This window comes from Gymnoscopelus microlampas, assembly GCF_963454915.1.
Source record: "Gymnoscopelus microlampas genome assembly, chromosome: 19".
Taxonomy (NCBI): Eukaryota; Metazoa; Chordata; class Actinopteri; order Myctophiformes; family Myctophidae; genus Gymnoscopelus; species Gymnoscopelus microlampas.
This window is the reverse complement of record NC_139956.1, coordinates 18,021,634-18,038,977: the sequence shown is the minus strand read 5'-3', so window position 1 is coordinate 18,038,977 and position 17,344 is coordinate 18,021,634. Positions and strand designations below refer to the sequence as shown.

Here is a 17,344-nt window from a genome sequence, read left to right as displayed (position 1 = left end):
AATTAACCCATTGAGACCTGAAGCCGATTCTACATGTCTCCTAAATCTCAACAGTATTCTGAAAAACGTATGTTTCTATATCAGTGGTGCTCAATCTTTTTCATGTCAAGGACCCCCAAAATGATATGTATTTGGCCGCGGACCCCCATCAAAATATTTTGTTCCAGGGACCCCCAGAAGCAAAGATTTGAGTTAAAAACGGTTCGCTTTAAAAATATATATATTCAAAGATTTGCACACATTTTCGCGATTTTTCAAAAATAGCAGATCTACAAGCTCATAGCGCGGCACTCAGTGCCGCGCTATGAGCTTGTAGATCTGCTATTTTTGAATAGCCCAAAGTGTAAAATAATGCTTTTTAGCTCAAATCTAAAAATGACACAGTTCCAGGTCTTAATGGGTTAAAACCAGGGCTAGGCAATCAATAATGGAGCGCCTACTCAATTATTGACCGCTCTTTACATCAGCGGGGCTTCACCGTGCCACATTCCCTTCTCTGCACTCTGACTCTTCCATTACCTGTCCTTCGTTTTCCGCTTTTATTTGCCTGTTCACTTATTCAAGCGTCTTTCCGTTCGTTCGTTCGTCCTCCCCTCGCTCTCTTCCATCCTTCGCCTTTAACTACGAATGCCTGTTCCTTTGTTTGTGTTTTGTTTGTCTGAGACCCAAGGACCACAATGAAACTAATGTGTTTTTATCCTTGATGTTCTTTCTTTATGTGTCATGTGTGTTTTTTTTCAACAAAAGTCAAATAAATCAAATCCTCCCCATCTATCTGCCGTCAAACAGAGGAAGCAGAGATGGAGGGGGGAGAGGATGATACTTTAACCACTTAAGCCATATACTGTATACCGTAATTTTCGCACTATAAGCCGCACCTGAATATAAGCCGCAGCAGCTAAATTGAATGATTTGTACATATATAAGCCGCACTGGACTATAAGCCGCACTGGACTATAAGCCGCGGGTGTAAAATCCCTAGATTTAGGAAGTCCCCTAGTGGCCGTTAGCTATAAAAATCCATAGATAAGCCGCACCGTTATATAAGCCGCAGGGTCGAAAAATGGGAAAAAAGTCGCGGCTTATAGTCCGAAATTTACAGTACTTTGTTTTGCGAACGATGCAACGAGTTGAGAGCTTGTAGATCTGCAATTTTGGCCCAAACATTAGCCTCCAGAACAGGGACACTGGGATTCATGCGGTTAACCACTTAAACCCCAATATGGATAACCAGAGTCCCTCTGGGCTCAATACTAGTGTTTTTTTCAGTTTTCTGTTCGCTGAAAATAGCCGATCGACAAGCTTGTCGATCTGCTAGTTTCAGCGAAAGCTTTCCCCACAATACCAATGCCGGGAGACGGTAAAGATAACTCCTGAAGAAGACGCACAAACACGTGAACACGCGGAAAACGTTTGCAGGCGTGCGCACTCGGTGCACCCAAACATATACTGTATATGTATATGCACTCACACCCAGATATACACTTATACAAACCCATGATGCAAGCTTACCACATAAATAAAAAAAACACACATTATAGGCATCCTTGAAGGGAAAGATCACAGGTGCATCTCTGCGTGCGTGGGCACGTTGCCCGACTGTGTATGTGTGTGTGAACTTGGGTGCGTATGTTCGCTCGCGCTTTTTTTGAGGGTGCATTATGATTAATATGATTTTCGGGGGCTGACGCACCGACGGATCACGCATCAACTTTCAACAGCCGTTACTCAACTCGCTTCACACATCGGATGAACCGTTACCTCTCAACCCTAGCGTTGCACATGAAAGGAACGCAGGGCGACCCTAAAACCGGTGATTCGAGGCATTCAAGATGGTATTGTTTTTTTTTTAAAGCTTTGATGTTATCCAAAAAGGACCACGGCAGCCTCGAGCCTGATTTGTACCTCATCGTACGGTGGTGGTGCGCGTCAAAAGTAGCAGGTCTATACCCGCATCGCCGATGCTGACACGTAGCGAGCTTGTTCTGCGCACAACGTAGCATAAATTTTGTTGTCTTCATACGTTAAAGGCTTGTCCCGTCAACGTATCGTCTCTCTGTCGGGTGGAAACCTCATACTGTATGTCCAAAGCTGTTACTTTTCAGGATTCAAATTCAAAAGCATCAAAAGTAGCAGATCTACAAGCTCGAAACGCGTCGCTTCGCGCCGCGTTTCGAGCTTGTGGATCTGCTACTTAGAATAGGGGTCTTCAACGTTTTCAGGCCAAGGACCCCCTAGCTGAGAAAGAGATGATGCAGGGTCCCCCTCTATATTGTATAAAATTGTGTTCCAGATTTAACTTTTTTGTTTACTTGGTCTGCTCTTTTTTTCCCTCTACACCAAACACCTCTTTGCCAAAAAACTAGCCGATCTACAAGCTCACAACGCCTCGCAGCGCGAGGCGTTGTGAGCTTGTAGATCTGCTATTTTTTGGCTAAAGTTCTCCTCAGAAAAGGGATGCTAGGGTTCAAGTGGTTAAGGTAAAAAAATAACAAATACGTCACACAACGATTTGTGTGACCTGTAGTAACTCTGAGGACCCCCTAGGGGTCCCGGAGACCCTGTTGAAGACCCTTGGTTTAGAATAAGGTAGATAAGAGGTTTTTGCCCAACAGCAGCAATAGGCCTATGCGGTATAGAGAAGGTGATAGAGAGAGAGAGGGAGAGAGAGAGAGTAATCCTCACAGAGATGCTGATGAGAAGAGAAGGGGAGTGGGGGTCTACTGAGCGGTCGACGGAGGGAAAGCTGCCCACGCAGACTCCGTGAACCGTCGTCAACGGAGACAAGGTGAAGAAAACACAAAGCACTGGGATTCGGTGTTGTTGTTGTTGTTTTTTGGGGTGGATTTTGTTTCTTCTATCGCTTTCTTTGCACGCGTGCACACACACACACACACACACACACACACAGGTTTGTTTTACTATACTTGTGAGGACACCAACACTTTAGGACAGCCTGCCATTTTATGAATGTCATTTAAAAAAAAATAACCGTAAGCCTAAAGCCTAAAAACAGCAGATCTACAAGCTCACAACGCGTCGCGCTGCGACGCGTTGTGAGCTTATAGACGAATCCACAGACGCGCTACCTGTAGCTGCCTGTAGGCGGCCATTGCTGCGGTGTCGCGTCCGTGTAACGTTGACACCGCAGCAATGGCTGCGCGCAAGGCAGCGCTCTGTGGATTTGTGTATAGATCGGCTATTTTTCGGTGCATGACACTGGCGCGCGACTAAGTATAAATCATGTTTAACTCTAATTCCAATCCCTAAACCTAGCCTCTAAATGTCTAAACCTGAATGTTTTTTCTAATTGTAAAGGTATCTCTAAAAAAGATTCTTTTAACTATAAAACAACCATTTGTCTTGTGACCAGGAAAACGGTCCTCACAATGTATATTTCTTCAAATTCTACTATACTTGGTCCTCGCAAGTATAGTAATACAAACACACACACACACACACACACACACACACACACACACACGCGCGTCATTCCACCTCCGCTGTTTACCATCTCAGTTCCTGTGTGTATCTATCTATCTCCCCATCGCATATCTCGGGTCCATCTTTTACATTAAAAGGCCTGAGTTAGACTTGGTCGTACGCGCGTGTCGCGCGCTTTAAAATAGACCTAGATCTATAAGCTCACGATGCACACTGCAAGGCGGCGCGATGGGAAGCTTATAGATCGGCTATTTGCGTCGCCCGACACCGTCACGCGGCTAAACATAAACCAGGCGTCAGAGTTAACCCATTAAGAACTGGAACGCATCTATTTTTAGATTCGAGCTAAAAAGCATTATTTTACACTTTGGGCTATTCAAAAATAGCAGATCTACAAGCTCATAGCGCGGCACCGAGTGCCGCGCTATGAGCTTGTATATCTGCTATTTTTGAAAAATCGTGAAAATCTTTGAATATATATATTTTTAAAGCGAACATTTTTAACTCAAATCTTTGCTTCTGGGGGTCCCTGGAACAACATATTTTGATGGGGGTCCGCGGCCAAATACATATAATTTTGGGGGTCCTTGACATGAAAAAGATTGAGCACCACTGATATAGAAACATACGTTTTTCTGTAGAATCGGCTTCAGGTCTCAATGGGTTAAATGAACCCTCAGGAATTAAGTGAGTGGGAGGAGAAGACAAATCAAAGCTGATCTCCTGTCTCTCTTTCTGTGTGTGTGTGTGTGTGTGTGTGTGTGTGTGTGTGTGTGTGTGTGTGCGCGTGCGCGTGCGAGTGTGTGTGTGTGTGTGTGTGTGTGTGTGTGTGTGTGTGCGTGTGCGTGTGCGTGTGTGTGTGTGTGTGCGTGTGAGCGCGTGCGCGCGCGAACCATCAGAGGCTGTGTTTACTGTACCTCTCTTCACTTCACCTCCCCCCCTACACCCCCTCTCTCTCTCTCGCTCCGTCTCCACCCCTTTGTTCATCATCTACTCTTCAACCTCCTCCTCCTACCCAAATTCTCCTGCTATACCTCCCCATCCTTCTCTCTAACCCTCCCCCCCCCCCACTCCCCCTTTCCTTTGCCTAGGCCTGTGTACCTGAGGGAAGGGGCCACCTGCAGACCAAGTGGTGAATCAGTCGACAGCTGTGTGCACACTCTCTACAGTGGCCTTAAATTATTCACTCACTTCACACACCCACCCCCCTCTCTCTCTCCCCGTCTCCCCCATCTCTCTCTCTCTGCCCTTTGCATTTTTCCACTGTGTGTTGCCTCTACCTCACCCAGTGGTGGAAAAAGTACTCAAATGTTTTACCTAAGTAAAAGTATCAATACTGCAATGTAAAAGTACTCTGTTACAAGTAAAAGTACAGAATGCAAAATGTACTTGATTAAAAGTACATAAGTATTGGCTTCAAAATATACCTACCAAAAGTAAAAGTACTAAAATGTTTGAAAATAGCCTAGGTATAAAATAGGGCTGAAGTGGTTAATGTATGTTTCATCCTACTATAATTCTAGTAACCTCCACCCTGGGCAAGACCTGGGATGTTGGTTGTCTAGGAAGTGAAGAACCGGAAACGGTTGCATTTGACGGAAGTACCACCCAAGGAAATGACGTTGATGCTTTACAAAGCTGTTAACATTCTCCGTGAATGAAACGATTGTTGTGATTGGTCAAAAAAATATGGTTTCCGGGGGAAACGCGCACGACGGAAATCCTACCCACTCAGCACTTCCTAGACACTGGCTGCTTTAGGTCGTGACCAGGCTCTTCTTTTCGCAGATAAGTGAGGCTGGGACCGAGGTTAAGTAACCTGGTGTTCACTCTCCATTCCGACATCTCACCACTCCGACTAGTGGCTTCCGCGTACGGTTAAGGTTAGGGTTAGGGTTAGGTATAGGGTTCGTCAACGTCGGAAAGGCGACATGTCGGAAAGGAGAAATGCACCCAAGTAACCTCTGTTTGTCTGTCCGTTTGTTTGTAGTGGTGTCACTACCCGGTTCTCCTCAGTGGCTGGACCAATTGCTCTGATTTTGCACACAGCCATTGACCATTACCATCTGAACTTAACTGTGAAGCCCGTTTTTCAATTTCATCAAATCTCAGCTTCTTATTAGCGTTTATGTGTCAAACAATGTCGCCTCCCGGGTTGCCAGATCATGTGCGCATATCCCCCCACGGATGCGTCGACCGGGTATGGTCTAGTAATATCATAATTTATATCTGCAAAGTAACTAGTAACTGAAGCTTTCAAATAATTGTAGTGGAGTAAAAGTATAACATTTGCCTCTGTAGTGGAGTAGAAGTAAAAGTATTGGAAATTGGAAATACTCAAGTAAAGTACAAATACCTCAAAATCGTACCTAAGTAAATGTACTTACACTGCCTCTACCTCACCATTACATCGTTGTTTGTCTCTCTTTCCCGTGGAGAGGGTTTTGTTTTGTAACTACCTATCCTTGCCTCACCCACCTCCCTCCCTCCCTCCCTCCCCAGTCTGTCTGCGACCCCCTTCTGTCTGATGCCTTTTAACCCTCCCCTGTCACTCCTCTCCATCATCACTCCATCATGTTCTCCCTCTCCTTCTCTCTCTCTCTCTCTCTCTCGCCGCCGTCTCCTCCGCCGCCTTCTCTTCTCTCCTCCTCGAGTCCCTTACATCTCCCAAACAGCTCCTACATCTCCTCTCTTCTGCCTCCTTCCCTTTCTTCCTCACTCTCTCTCCCCCTCTCTCTCTCTCTCTCTCTCTCTCTCTCTCTCTCTCTCATGTTACCCACAAAGATTGATGAGTCTCTGTCACTAAGCGAGCGGACCCGTTTAACCCATTAAGACCTGGAACTGTGTCATTTTTAGATTTGAGCTAAAAAAGCATTATTTTACACTTTGGGCTATTCTAAAATAGCAGATCTACAAGCTCATAGCGCGGCACCGAGTGCCGCGCTACGAGCTTGTAGATCTGCTATTTTTGAAAATTTGTGAAAATGTGTGCAAATCTTTGAATATGTATATTTTCAAAGCGAACATTTTTAACTCAAATCTTTGCTTCTGGGGGGTCCCTGGAACAAAACATTTTGATGGGGGTCCGCGGCCAAATACATATAATTTTAGGGGTCCTTGACATGAAAAAGATTGAGCACCACTGATATAGAAACATACTGTTGGGATTTAGGAGACATGTAGAATCGGCTTCAGGTCTCAATGGGTTAAAGATGTATGAGGTGACAAGGCCAAGTTTTCCCTCCCTCCCTTCCTCTCCGTCCTCCACACCTTACACCACAGGTTCTTAAAGATGAAGATATATATTATAATAAACACAAATATACATAATGTTTTTTTCATTTCCACTCAAATTCAATTCATACGATTATTGTGCCAGTTTAAAGGGATATTTTCCCCCCCAATTTTTTTTTTCTCTATCGATTAGTCACCCCATGGAGACTTGAATTCATGGATATTCTTTTGTTTTTGTCGCATTCCTAAGCCAATAACTTGATGACCAGCGGACCGGTAGGCAGCGGTTCCGGTAGGACACACAAAGGAGACTCTTTGGTAGGTGTCTCCTACCAGAACCGCTGCCGGTTTTGTGTGAACATTTTGGGTGAACTATCCCTTTAACCCATTTTGCAATGGGGGGGGGGGCTGCAGCCAGAGGCTGAGGGGGCGGCAGTGGCTGAGGAGGTTTACTGCAGAGCCGACACTTGAGAAATCGGAAGGTTCCCGAAACTCTCCCCTTCCTCTGACGGAGCTCAGTAAATTCTGCGTCCATCTTTTTTCTTATACACACACACAAGATGTCAATATGGACCAGGGCTCCTCTGTGGCACCAGAGAGCAGTGGTGTAAAGTAGCTATAAGTACATTTACTCAAGTACTGAGGAATATTTACTTTACTGAAGTACGTATTTTCAATTGTCTGTACTTTTACTTCTACTCCACAACATCTCAGAAGCAAATATTTGATGTATTTTACTCCACTGCAATTATTAGAAAACTTTAGTTACTTGTTACTTTGTAGATTTTGATTATTATTACAAAACATACATTAACCACTTCATTACTATATACATTTCGACCATTTTTAAATAGCAGATCTACAAGCTCACAATGTGTGAGCTTGTAGATCCACTATTGTCAAAAGATTTTTCATACATTTCATACATCCGAAAACTTGCGAAATGGGACATTCTGCCAAATGAGTACTTTCTACTTTTGGCACTTTAAGTACATGTTGATACCAATACTTTTATACTTTTACTCAAGTAAATTTCTGACTTTCACTTGTAACTGAGTATTTCTACATTGCAGCATTGATACTTTTACTTAAGTAAGTAAAAAAATGTGAGTACTTTTTTTCCACCACTTGCCAGAGAGGAAGAGGCTTGCTGCCCAGGCTCTGTCAGGACGGCTGAGCATGACGCATGAGGGATCAGGCCGGTGGACAGCCTGATAAATGATGCTCCCCGTAAACAAACACACACATACAAAGAGCAGGCCGGCAGGCAGTCCGTGGTTATAGGCTGTGGTATTGACAGTGGAGAGAGAGAGAGAGAGAGAGAGCTCTGTGTACTGCCAGGGGTTTCTCACTGAGGGTGCTGCTGTGACGCAAGTCATTTCAGGGGCAGCCCGCAAAATACTTTTGATAATATTTAGAATTGACCCACTTCAGTTATTAACTCATTCCCTGCCTAGAACGTAAAAAACGTAATTGTATCCAATTACCAATTCTGCCAAGAACGTAAAAAACGTGTTTTTTTTTTTTTACCCAAAGACCAAGGAGATATGATTTTTTGAAGATCTAGACTCCCATCCACGTCCTTGTTAACTTAAAACTTAAAAATTCTGTATCTCGGCTCCTGAGTACTTTTTTTTTTCAATGAAAAATCTCTGGCAGTGGGCAAACGCGGCCAGCAATAATTCTGGCAGTGAATGAGTTAAGACCTGAGGCCGATTCTACAAATGCGTCGTTCTCAAGCTTTCGAGATTTTTCTAAAATGTTTAAAATTAGCAGATGTACAAGCTCGCAGCGCGGCACGGAATAAATGTAATCCTACATTTTTATCCCACGTTTGTGTAACCCATTATCACCCGACAGGGGGGAGTTTCCCATGGAAGGAACACGTTTTTCCAACCAGTTCCTTAGGGGGAACGATTGAATATTTATGTGCTGTAATATGACATTAATGTAAGGCGCTAGAAAGTATCAATGTAATTCAGGGGGTGCTATGGATAAAAACGGTATTTACAGAGGTGGCCCTGAGCCAAAAAAGTTTGAGAACTAACTGGTGTGTACCTGTAACTTACAAATAAGCAGGTATTCTATAATTGTACAGCATCTTCCAGTCTGCCTGGAAAGTAAATAGAGAAATAAATGGCATAATCCTTGAAGAGATATACTCAAGAAAGACTCAACAGACTTACAAAGGTTTTTTTTCTTTTTCAAAATTATACCCAGCCCCAAGCACACACTGAAAAGAGTTTGCCAAAATTATCCAGAAAAGTCAACTGGAGCACAGAGCTGACAGCTGTTGAAAGTTTTCCCTTCTCTCACTCTAGATCTATTGTTTAGCGTTTGGACTGACTCGGTTATAGCTCAGTTGGGTGTTTGACAGCCATTTTAGGTACACTGCATTCCCCAGTGCCACACGCCGCGGGGTGCTGATTGATGAAGCATTCTCCTGATGTCTCATAACAGTAAAGTTACGGGAAGTTGCAGCAAAGCGTCAAATAGTATAGGTGAGGCCCTATGCTATGCTAACAGTGGTTCTCAAACGTTTTCTTGTCAAGGACCACCCAAATCGATACGTTTTAGACCCCCCCGTCCGAAAAGGTTTTGTGACAGGGACCCCCATAAAGAGAAGATTTGTGTTATTAAAGAAATTTAAAAATATTCCAAATTGTTAAAAAATTGGAATTACGGTTTTTCGTCATTTTTTGAAAAAAAGCCAGTCTACTTGTAGATCGTCTATTTAACAGCCTAAGCCCGAAGCATAAAATGTGGTTAAACTGATTAAAGAGATGTTGATGCTATATTAACTAATTCTGCTGCAGACCCCCTGGAACACCCTCAAGGACTCCATGGGGCTCTCCGGACCCCACTTTGAGAACCACTGCTATATACTGTAAACTCATACAGTAGCTATTGACTGACAGCTGGAGGGGCCTTTTTTTGAGGTTTCCTCTACAAAACTGAAATGCTGACCATTGACCTTAACACCAACTATAAGCTCCCACTCAATACGTGTAGGTCAACTATTGACGGCTGTAATCACAGCTCGTCGGAAGTCAATGCTGCGATAGCTGGTTTTAAAGGTCTCTCTGATGTGGCAGCCAAAAGACAGAGACATTTCCAACACCACACTTTGAGATAATAAAAAAAAACTATATATACATTCACACCAAGCAAGTCCAAAACTCTTAACACATTCCCTGCCAGAGTTTTTTTTTTAAATTCCCACCCAGTGCCAGCATTTTTAAAGATGTTTAACCTTTTTTAACATTTTTTTTAGTAGTCACAAAATATTTTCTGTGATCACCATCCTCACGGTGATCCCCTCATTACACACACCGGAGTCTCGTAGAATCGTGGAAAAAAATTATCCGATCGCGGTAATCTGTTCCATAATTGCAGCCAGTTGAAAAAAGCATGTTTCACCAAAAAAATACATGGTAAAAAAAAAGTACACAGGAGCTGAGATACAGGATTTTTAAGTAATAAGTTAACCAGGGAGTGAAGTCCTGTGAAGTCGCCGATATAGCGGGAACGGGGCGGCCATAGCTGAATGGTTAGTGAGCCCGCCTAGAGGGCCAGAGGCCCTGGTTGCCCCAGGTTCGATTCCAGGCCAGGCCAGCATATGTGTCGATGAAATGAAATTTGTCCCTGAGCAAGACCGCAAGGACTTTCATGAACGACCTGTTAAAAGGAATTATCCTTATCCTTACGACTCCCCTAACCCCAAAAGAAAGAAGGCACCATTGGACCGATGGAACGTCACGTTGATCCGGCTGCCTTAACAAGCTGCCATCAAAAGCAGACATGAGGTTAGGAAAGACAAACAAGTCACACGTTAAATCTCTCCCTTTCATGGCCCACAGATCACCCGCAAAACTGCGCCTGATGTCCATTTTGCTGTTTCGCAGAGAGTCACAGAACAGGAGGAATGGAGTATATTAACCACATGAACCCTATTCTGGGGGGCGAACATTCACAGAAAATAGCCGATCTACAAGCCGCGAGTTGGTAGATCGGCTATTTGCGGCAAAGAGATTTTGTGTAGTGGGGAAAAGAGAGAGAGAGAGAGATATGTAAGTCATGGGATGAAAGGAGGAGAGAGCGGTATAGCTAGACGGAGGGAGAGGGTTTTCGCTATTGAGAGACATAAAGGGAAGGAGCGAAGCAAAGAGAAAGCAACGGATGAGATAAGAGAGGAACAGATGGAGAGAGAGAGAGCGAGGAAAGGAAAGGAAAGAGGAGTGACGGAATCACAGAGTGAGAGAACAAAGTTAACCCATTAAGACCGGGAAAAGCATCCGTGTCATTCTTTGGTCTGTTTGGCTATTCAAAAATAGCAGATCTACAAGCTCATAGCTTGTAGATCTGCAATTCTTGAGTGGTTACACAGATGCGTTCCCGGTTTGAATGGGTTAACCCATTAAGACCTGGAACTGTATCATTTTTAGATTTGTTGCTAAAAGCATTATTTTACACTTTGGGCTATTCAAAAATAGCAGATATACAAGCTCATAGCGCGGCACCGAGTGCCGCGCTACGAGCTTGTAGATCTGCTATTTTTGAAAAATCGTGAAAATGTGTGCAAATCTTTGAATATAAATACTTTTAAAGCGAACATTTTTAACTCAAATCTTTGCTTCTGGGGGGTCCCTGGAACAAAATATTTTGATGGGGGTCCGCGGCCAAACACATATCATTTTGGGGGTCCTTGACATGAAAAAGATTGAGCACCACTGATATAGAAACATACGTTTTTCAGAAAACTGAGATTTAGGAGACGTGTAGAATCGGCTTCAGGTCTCAATGGGTTAAGGACAGATGGGGGAGGGGGGGGGGGGGGGGCTGGGGTTAGACAGAGACAGTGAATGGCAGACAGACAGACAGACAGACAGACAGACACTCGGTGTGCCAGGCTGCGGTACGGAGCTCACTGTGCTCCCGCACCGCTGTGCCTACGGGGGTCTATTCACCTGCCACCAGCACAGAATGAACAACTGACAGATGAGTGCACCCAGAGAAAAGACTTAAATAACATAAAATAATAAAAATGGAGGGAAAAAAGGTGCATTGTGTGGCGGAGGGCCCCTAATCTGTTCTCCTTTTTTACCTTCTCTCTCCGCGCGGAATATGAAGGTTCGAGGGGAGGTGACGACCTCGAACTTGTTGTCCCCGAGTGCCCTCACCTGTCTGATCACACTGGACAGGATCATACCTTTGGAGTACATCTCCTGAGGAGACAGAGATAGAGAGAGAGAGAGAGAGATAGACATAGAGAGAGAGAGAGAGAGAGAGAGAGGGGTTAGTTTCTACAGTGGTGGAAAATGTACTACATTTTTCAATCAATACTGCATTGTAGAAATACTCTGTTACAAGTGAAAGTCTGGAATTCAAAATTGACTTGAGTAAATAAGTACGAAAGTATTGGTATCGAAATGTACTTAAAGTAACAAACGTATATGCAGAATGTCGTAGTCTCGTAGTCTAAAACTTATGAAAGATATTTTGGAAATAGCAGATCTACAAGCTCACAACGCGTCGTGTGAGCTTGTATATCGGCTATTTTCAATTAGCCAAAGTTGAAATAGGGCTGAAGTGGTAAATACTATATGTTTGGTAACAATAATCAAAATCTACAAAGGAACTACGGTAGTAACTAGGGTTTTCAAATAATTGTAGTGGAGTAAAAGTACAATATTTGTCTCTGAGATGCAGTGTTACTAAAAGTAAAGTATTGAAAATTGGACATACTTCAGTAAAGTAAAAGTACCTCAAAATTTTACTTAAGTAAATGTACATACTACTTTCCACCACTGAGTTTTTCTCTATGCATTCCCATGCCGATCATTGTTCAGGAAGCACAGCAGCACATAATAAAAGATACATAATTCAAAGTCACATTAGCTCCAGCTGCTCGGCAAATCTCATTTGGTTCAAAAGCCAATCAAACATCCCAGATACATAGAGATAAAAAAAAAAAAAGGAAAAGAAGAAACTATAACCCATCAGTGCGGTGTGGATTCATTTTTACAGGGATGGCTTCCTTGCTCCATTCAGGCAGTACGTTTGATGAGTGCTGCTGTGTTTAGCATTCATTGGCAACAGGAGTAATACTGTTTGAATACAAGTTGGTAATGAATGATGAATGATGAACGGCTTTAATGTTGGTATGAACCCCCCCCGCGCACACACACACACACACACACACACACACACACACACACACACACACACACACACACACACACACACACACACACACACACACACACACACACACACACACACACACACACACACACACACACACACACAGCACAGCAGGATGTGGTCATTTTTAATATGTCTGTGGTATACTTAGTCAGGAAATGGTCGAAAGACCTAACATTAACCCCTTTATACCGGGAAAGAATCTGTGTCATCTTTAGATTTCTTTGGCTATTCAAAAAATAGCAGATCAACAAGTTCATAGCGCGGCACTGAGTGCCGCGCTATGAGCTTGTAGATCTGCTATTTTACAAAAAAATGTAAAAAAATCTGCAAATCTTTGAAAAAAAAAAGAAAAATTATACATATATATATATATATTCATATTCTCTTCTGCTTCTGGGGATTCTACAAATGTCTTCTAAATCCTAACGAAAAACGTATGTTGCTTTAATATCAGTGGTGCTCAAACTTTTTCATGTCAAGGAACACCCAAAATGATATGCATTTGGCCGCGGACCCCCATCTCAAAATACTTTGTCGTCCCCCCCCAGAAAGATTTGAGTTACAAATGTTCCCTTTAAAAAAAGATATATATACAGTATATTCAAATGTTTGCACTTAATGGTCATAATTTTTTTTAAATAGCAGCCATACACGCTGCTAGTAACGTGGTTACAGATGCGTTCCCGGTTTGAATGGGTTAAACCGGGGAGCTATTACGACAAACGAACCGGCGAGACTTACTTAAGATACGACACAGATCGGCATAGAAGACTACTGGTGGTAACACATGTCTCCCTTATTTAAAAAAGACACATGCAAGCATGCGCCTAGTCGCGCCCACGCCTGAGAGTACACACACGTGGGGATTTGAGTAGAGTGCAGGGAAGCTTGTAAAGTGGGATTTGGCCGTGCATGGTGTTTCATTACCCCACATTCCCCCAACAGCTCCAGTACGGCATCCAAATAATGAGCATGGCGCACAGGAGACTTTGGTGACCCTCTTTTCATGCTGTCCCCCGACGTTGGCAATGAAAGTACTGGGTCAATACCACAATGAGAGAAAGAGAGAGAAAGAGAGAGAGGCAAGTAACCAAACTCCAATATTTTCATTTGCAATGCAGCAACTACAGGGCTGAGAGAAAGAGAAGAAAAAAAATCCCAGTACCAAATCAGTATTCAAACCCCCGCGCGGCAAGTTTTACAGAGAAATGCCCTCAAAGCGGTTGAAAAGCTAAGAACATCTCATATTGTAATGTTCTCACAGCAGAGTGAACTAGGGGACAGTACATTACGCTTCTGTAGCAGCGTGAAAAATCACTGGGTTAGAGAGAGAGAGAGAGAGAGAGAGAGAAAAGCAGGTCGTTGTAGGCACTGCATTATTCATGTCGATAATGTCATTATCATTGCAAAGTACGCAGATACGAAAAAACAGACATCTCTCTCTTTTTTTTCCCTCAATGTCTCGCTCGCTCACATTCGTCGTTCTTCATCAGGCTTGACCTGAATTTTGATTCTCCACAGGCCTATGCGTGAGATAATGGCTTGTTGGGCTGCAAGGCTATGCGACGTGGACAAAATCAAATATCACAATAGTGTTGTCCAAATACCTTGATAATAGATATCGTGACAAAAATGTCATATTGTGAGGATTCTGAAAAATGTTCAAGAATTGCTTGGCAACGTGGCGCTTCGCGATATTGTGAGAAACATTTTTGAAAGTATAAAATAGGGCTTAAGTGATTAAAACCAGGAAAATACAATTTGTACTGTACTGTATGCCATGTCACAATATTAAGTAAGTAAGTAGCCTTGGGAACGAACGGTTCCTGAGCCATGTGGCTCACCCCCAGGGGTCCTTGGGGGGGCTCCAGGGGGTCCCCAGCCAATTGTGTTAATATAGCATCACAATACTTTTAACAACTTTAACCTTTTATTCTTTGGCTATTCAAAAATAACAGATTTACATACTGTACACTTGTATATCTGCTATTTTTGAAAAAAATCGTGAACAATTGTGCAAACCTTTGAATATATATTTTTGAAAACCAACATTTGTAACTGAAATATTTGCTTCTGGGGGTCCCTGGAACAAAATATTTTGAGATGGGGGTCCACGGCCAAATATATATAATTTTGGGGGTTGACATACAAAAGTTTGAGAACCACTGTCAAAGGGCATGCAGAAGCCTATCTCCTGTTTTTGTAGCGTGAGGCGGCTTGATGTACAAGTACACCCCCTGGACATGACGCTATTATGTCGCAGGGGTTTACCACCAATCCAACCCTTGATGCTGAGTGCCAAGCACGGAGGCATTTTCTTTGGTATGACCCGGCCGGGGGATTGAATTGAACCCCAACCTCCCAATCTCAGGGCGGACACTCTAACGCAGTGGTTCTCAAACCTTTTCATGTCAAGGGCCCCCAAATTGACACTTATTAGCCCGCGGACCCCCATTTTAAAAGATTTGCCAAGGACCCCCATAATAGATTTTTACGTCTCTAGCAGTGATTTTCAACCATTATAATTTCAAGGACCCCCAGTTTGACATGCATTAGGCTATGGATCCCCATTTAAGAGTACTGAAGTCCTGACGTCACTCGTTCACCCCCTGGGTTGCCAAAGTAATTTCTCTATGGAGAATAACATTGTGTCATCTTAGAATCGTCTCATATAAGAATTGTGGTCCAAAAATAAACAAACTGTCTCGGCGATATGTCAGGGAGGAGGTTCTGTATCATTTATGCTAGTCAGTCACTCATTATTGGATACAATCCGTTTCTGGCGAAAATGTAACTAATTCGGCGGAAGTAACATTAGCGTTTTCTCACCGTTAGTTGATGCTTCATATCCTGAGTCAATTCGCCGGGATCATTTGTTTATTTTGGAAACACAGTTCTTATTTGACGCGATATTAAAGACGTCTATGGGAATTCAGAACGGGGGGAAACAAACGCGACCCAGGTAGGATGCGTGAATTACATCAGACTTCGGAGCTCTATAGTATTCCATCTCTGGGACCCAATTTATGTTGTAAAATCAATGTAATTGACCCTTACGGCCTCCATTTGGTTCCATTTGTACACTCTCAGAGTTAGACTTATAAGGGTCCATTTGGTTCCTAACTACCTATCATTTAGCTGGGACCCCCTGGAACTCCCTCAAGGACCCCTGGGGATCCCCGGACCCCACTCTGAGAAGCAATGCCTAACGACAAGACCACTGAGCTGGTCACGATGTGGCGATATGCCGGATGCCCAGATGATATCTATAGCCTCATAACGCGATATAAATATAATATTGATATATCACCCAGCCATACCTTACTCTTGCTGTACTTGTGAACCAAATGGAAGAGTGGAAAGTTGGGGGGCGATAATGAGAGAGGGGGGGGGGGGGGGGGGGGGGGGGCGTTGGGCACGGAGGGATGGAGGATAAATGGAGAGTGGGAGAGAGAAAAATAGAGAGGAAGTGGACTTCTGACTCCCGCTCGCCATTCTTAATTAAGCTGGTGACCTTGCCATCCACAAAAGCCTATTTCTGGAGACCGCACGGCCAAAAATACCGGCCAGCAGCAGTCAGTGAAGGAGAGGGGAGCTGGAGAGAGAGAGAGGGATGGAGAGAGTGTGGAAATGAGGAAAGAGAGAGAAATTAGGTTTGTGCAAAAGGCCATGAAAGGGGGGCTGGGAGAAAAGGAACAACGGATAGAAGGGAAAGAGCAAGGTGAAAGAAAATGCAAGACATACAAAAACTAACAAGAAAAACAACAACAAACAAAAGGTGCAAATAAATGTAGGGGAAAAAAAGACAAGCCGCCGGGGCCGGGGCTCGTGGGAGTGGGCACTTGAAAGAAAAGGAGGCAATGGAATAAAGAGAGACATCGGGCAGAGATGAAGACACCTAAGAGGGTCAGGGAAGGGTCCTTCCACTCATATTAAAGTAGTTTGTTAACAATGGCAAGTATGGCGGCTCAACCTAATTACCACCGGCCAACCAGTGCATCCCTCCTCTGGAATATCACAACACCCACCCCCCCCCTGCCCCCCTCCCCCTTTTGAAACGCTCACACTTTACATTTAACATTTTTACCTTTACTTAAAGGACGACTTCACCGCTTTTCAACCTATCTTCATATAATTGGTCTCACTAATACTCATGATAAAATGGTACCATTTTTTTCTACTCGGTCTGTGTCTCAGAGGAGGGCTGTGGACAGTTCAGAGTCCCGTCTACCAGTGACATCATCAATGGGGAATCCAAGCTAATAGAAACTGCAGGCTTTCTATTCCTGGAAAGTTGCAATGCAATAATAGAAGCCATTGTTCTCGTGTTAATACAAATCTAAATAAAAAATGTGAAATCTTGTTGGAAAAAAAAATCATGCCTAACGATGATGTCACTGGTAGACGGGTTTCTGAACTGTCCACAGCCCTCCAATGAGACACAGATCGAGTAGAAAAA

General features: G+C 43.5%; 1 protein-coding gene across 1 annotated transcript in view; it reads right to left on the bottom strand.

Annotated features, from left to right (window-relative positions):
- The window catches only part of arap2 (ArfGAP with RhoGAP domain, ankyrin repeat and PH domain 2), a 226,047-nt gene that overhangs the window by 178,635 nt on the left and 30,068 nt on the right, over positions 1-17,344 (bottom strand). The window contains exon 8 of the mRNA XM_084043154.1: positions 11,783-11,903. Coding sequence (XP_083899280.1) covers positions 11,783-11,903 — 121 coding nt within the window. The remainder of the gene's footprint in view (positions 1-11,782; positions 11,904-17,344) is intronic.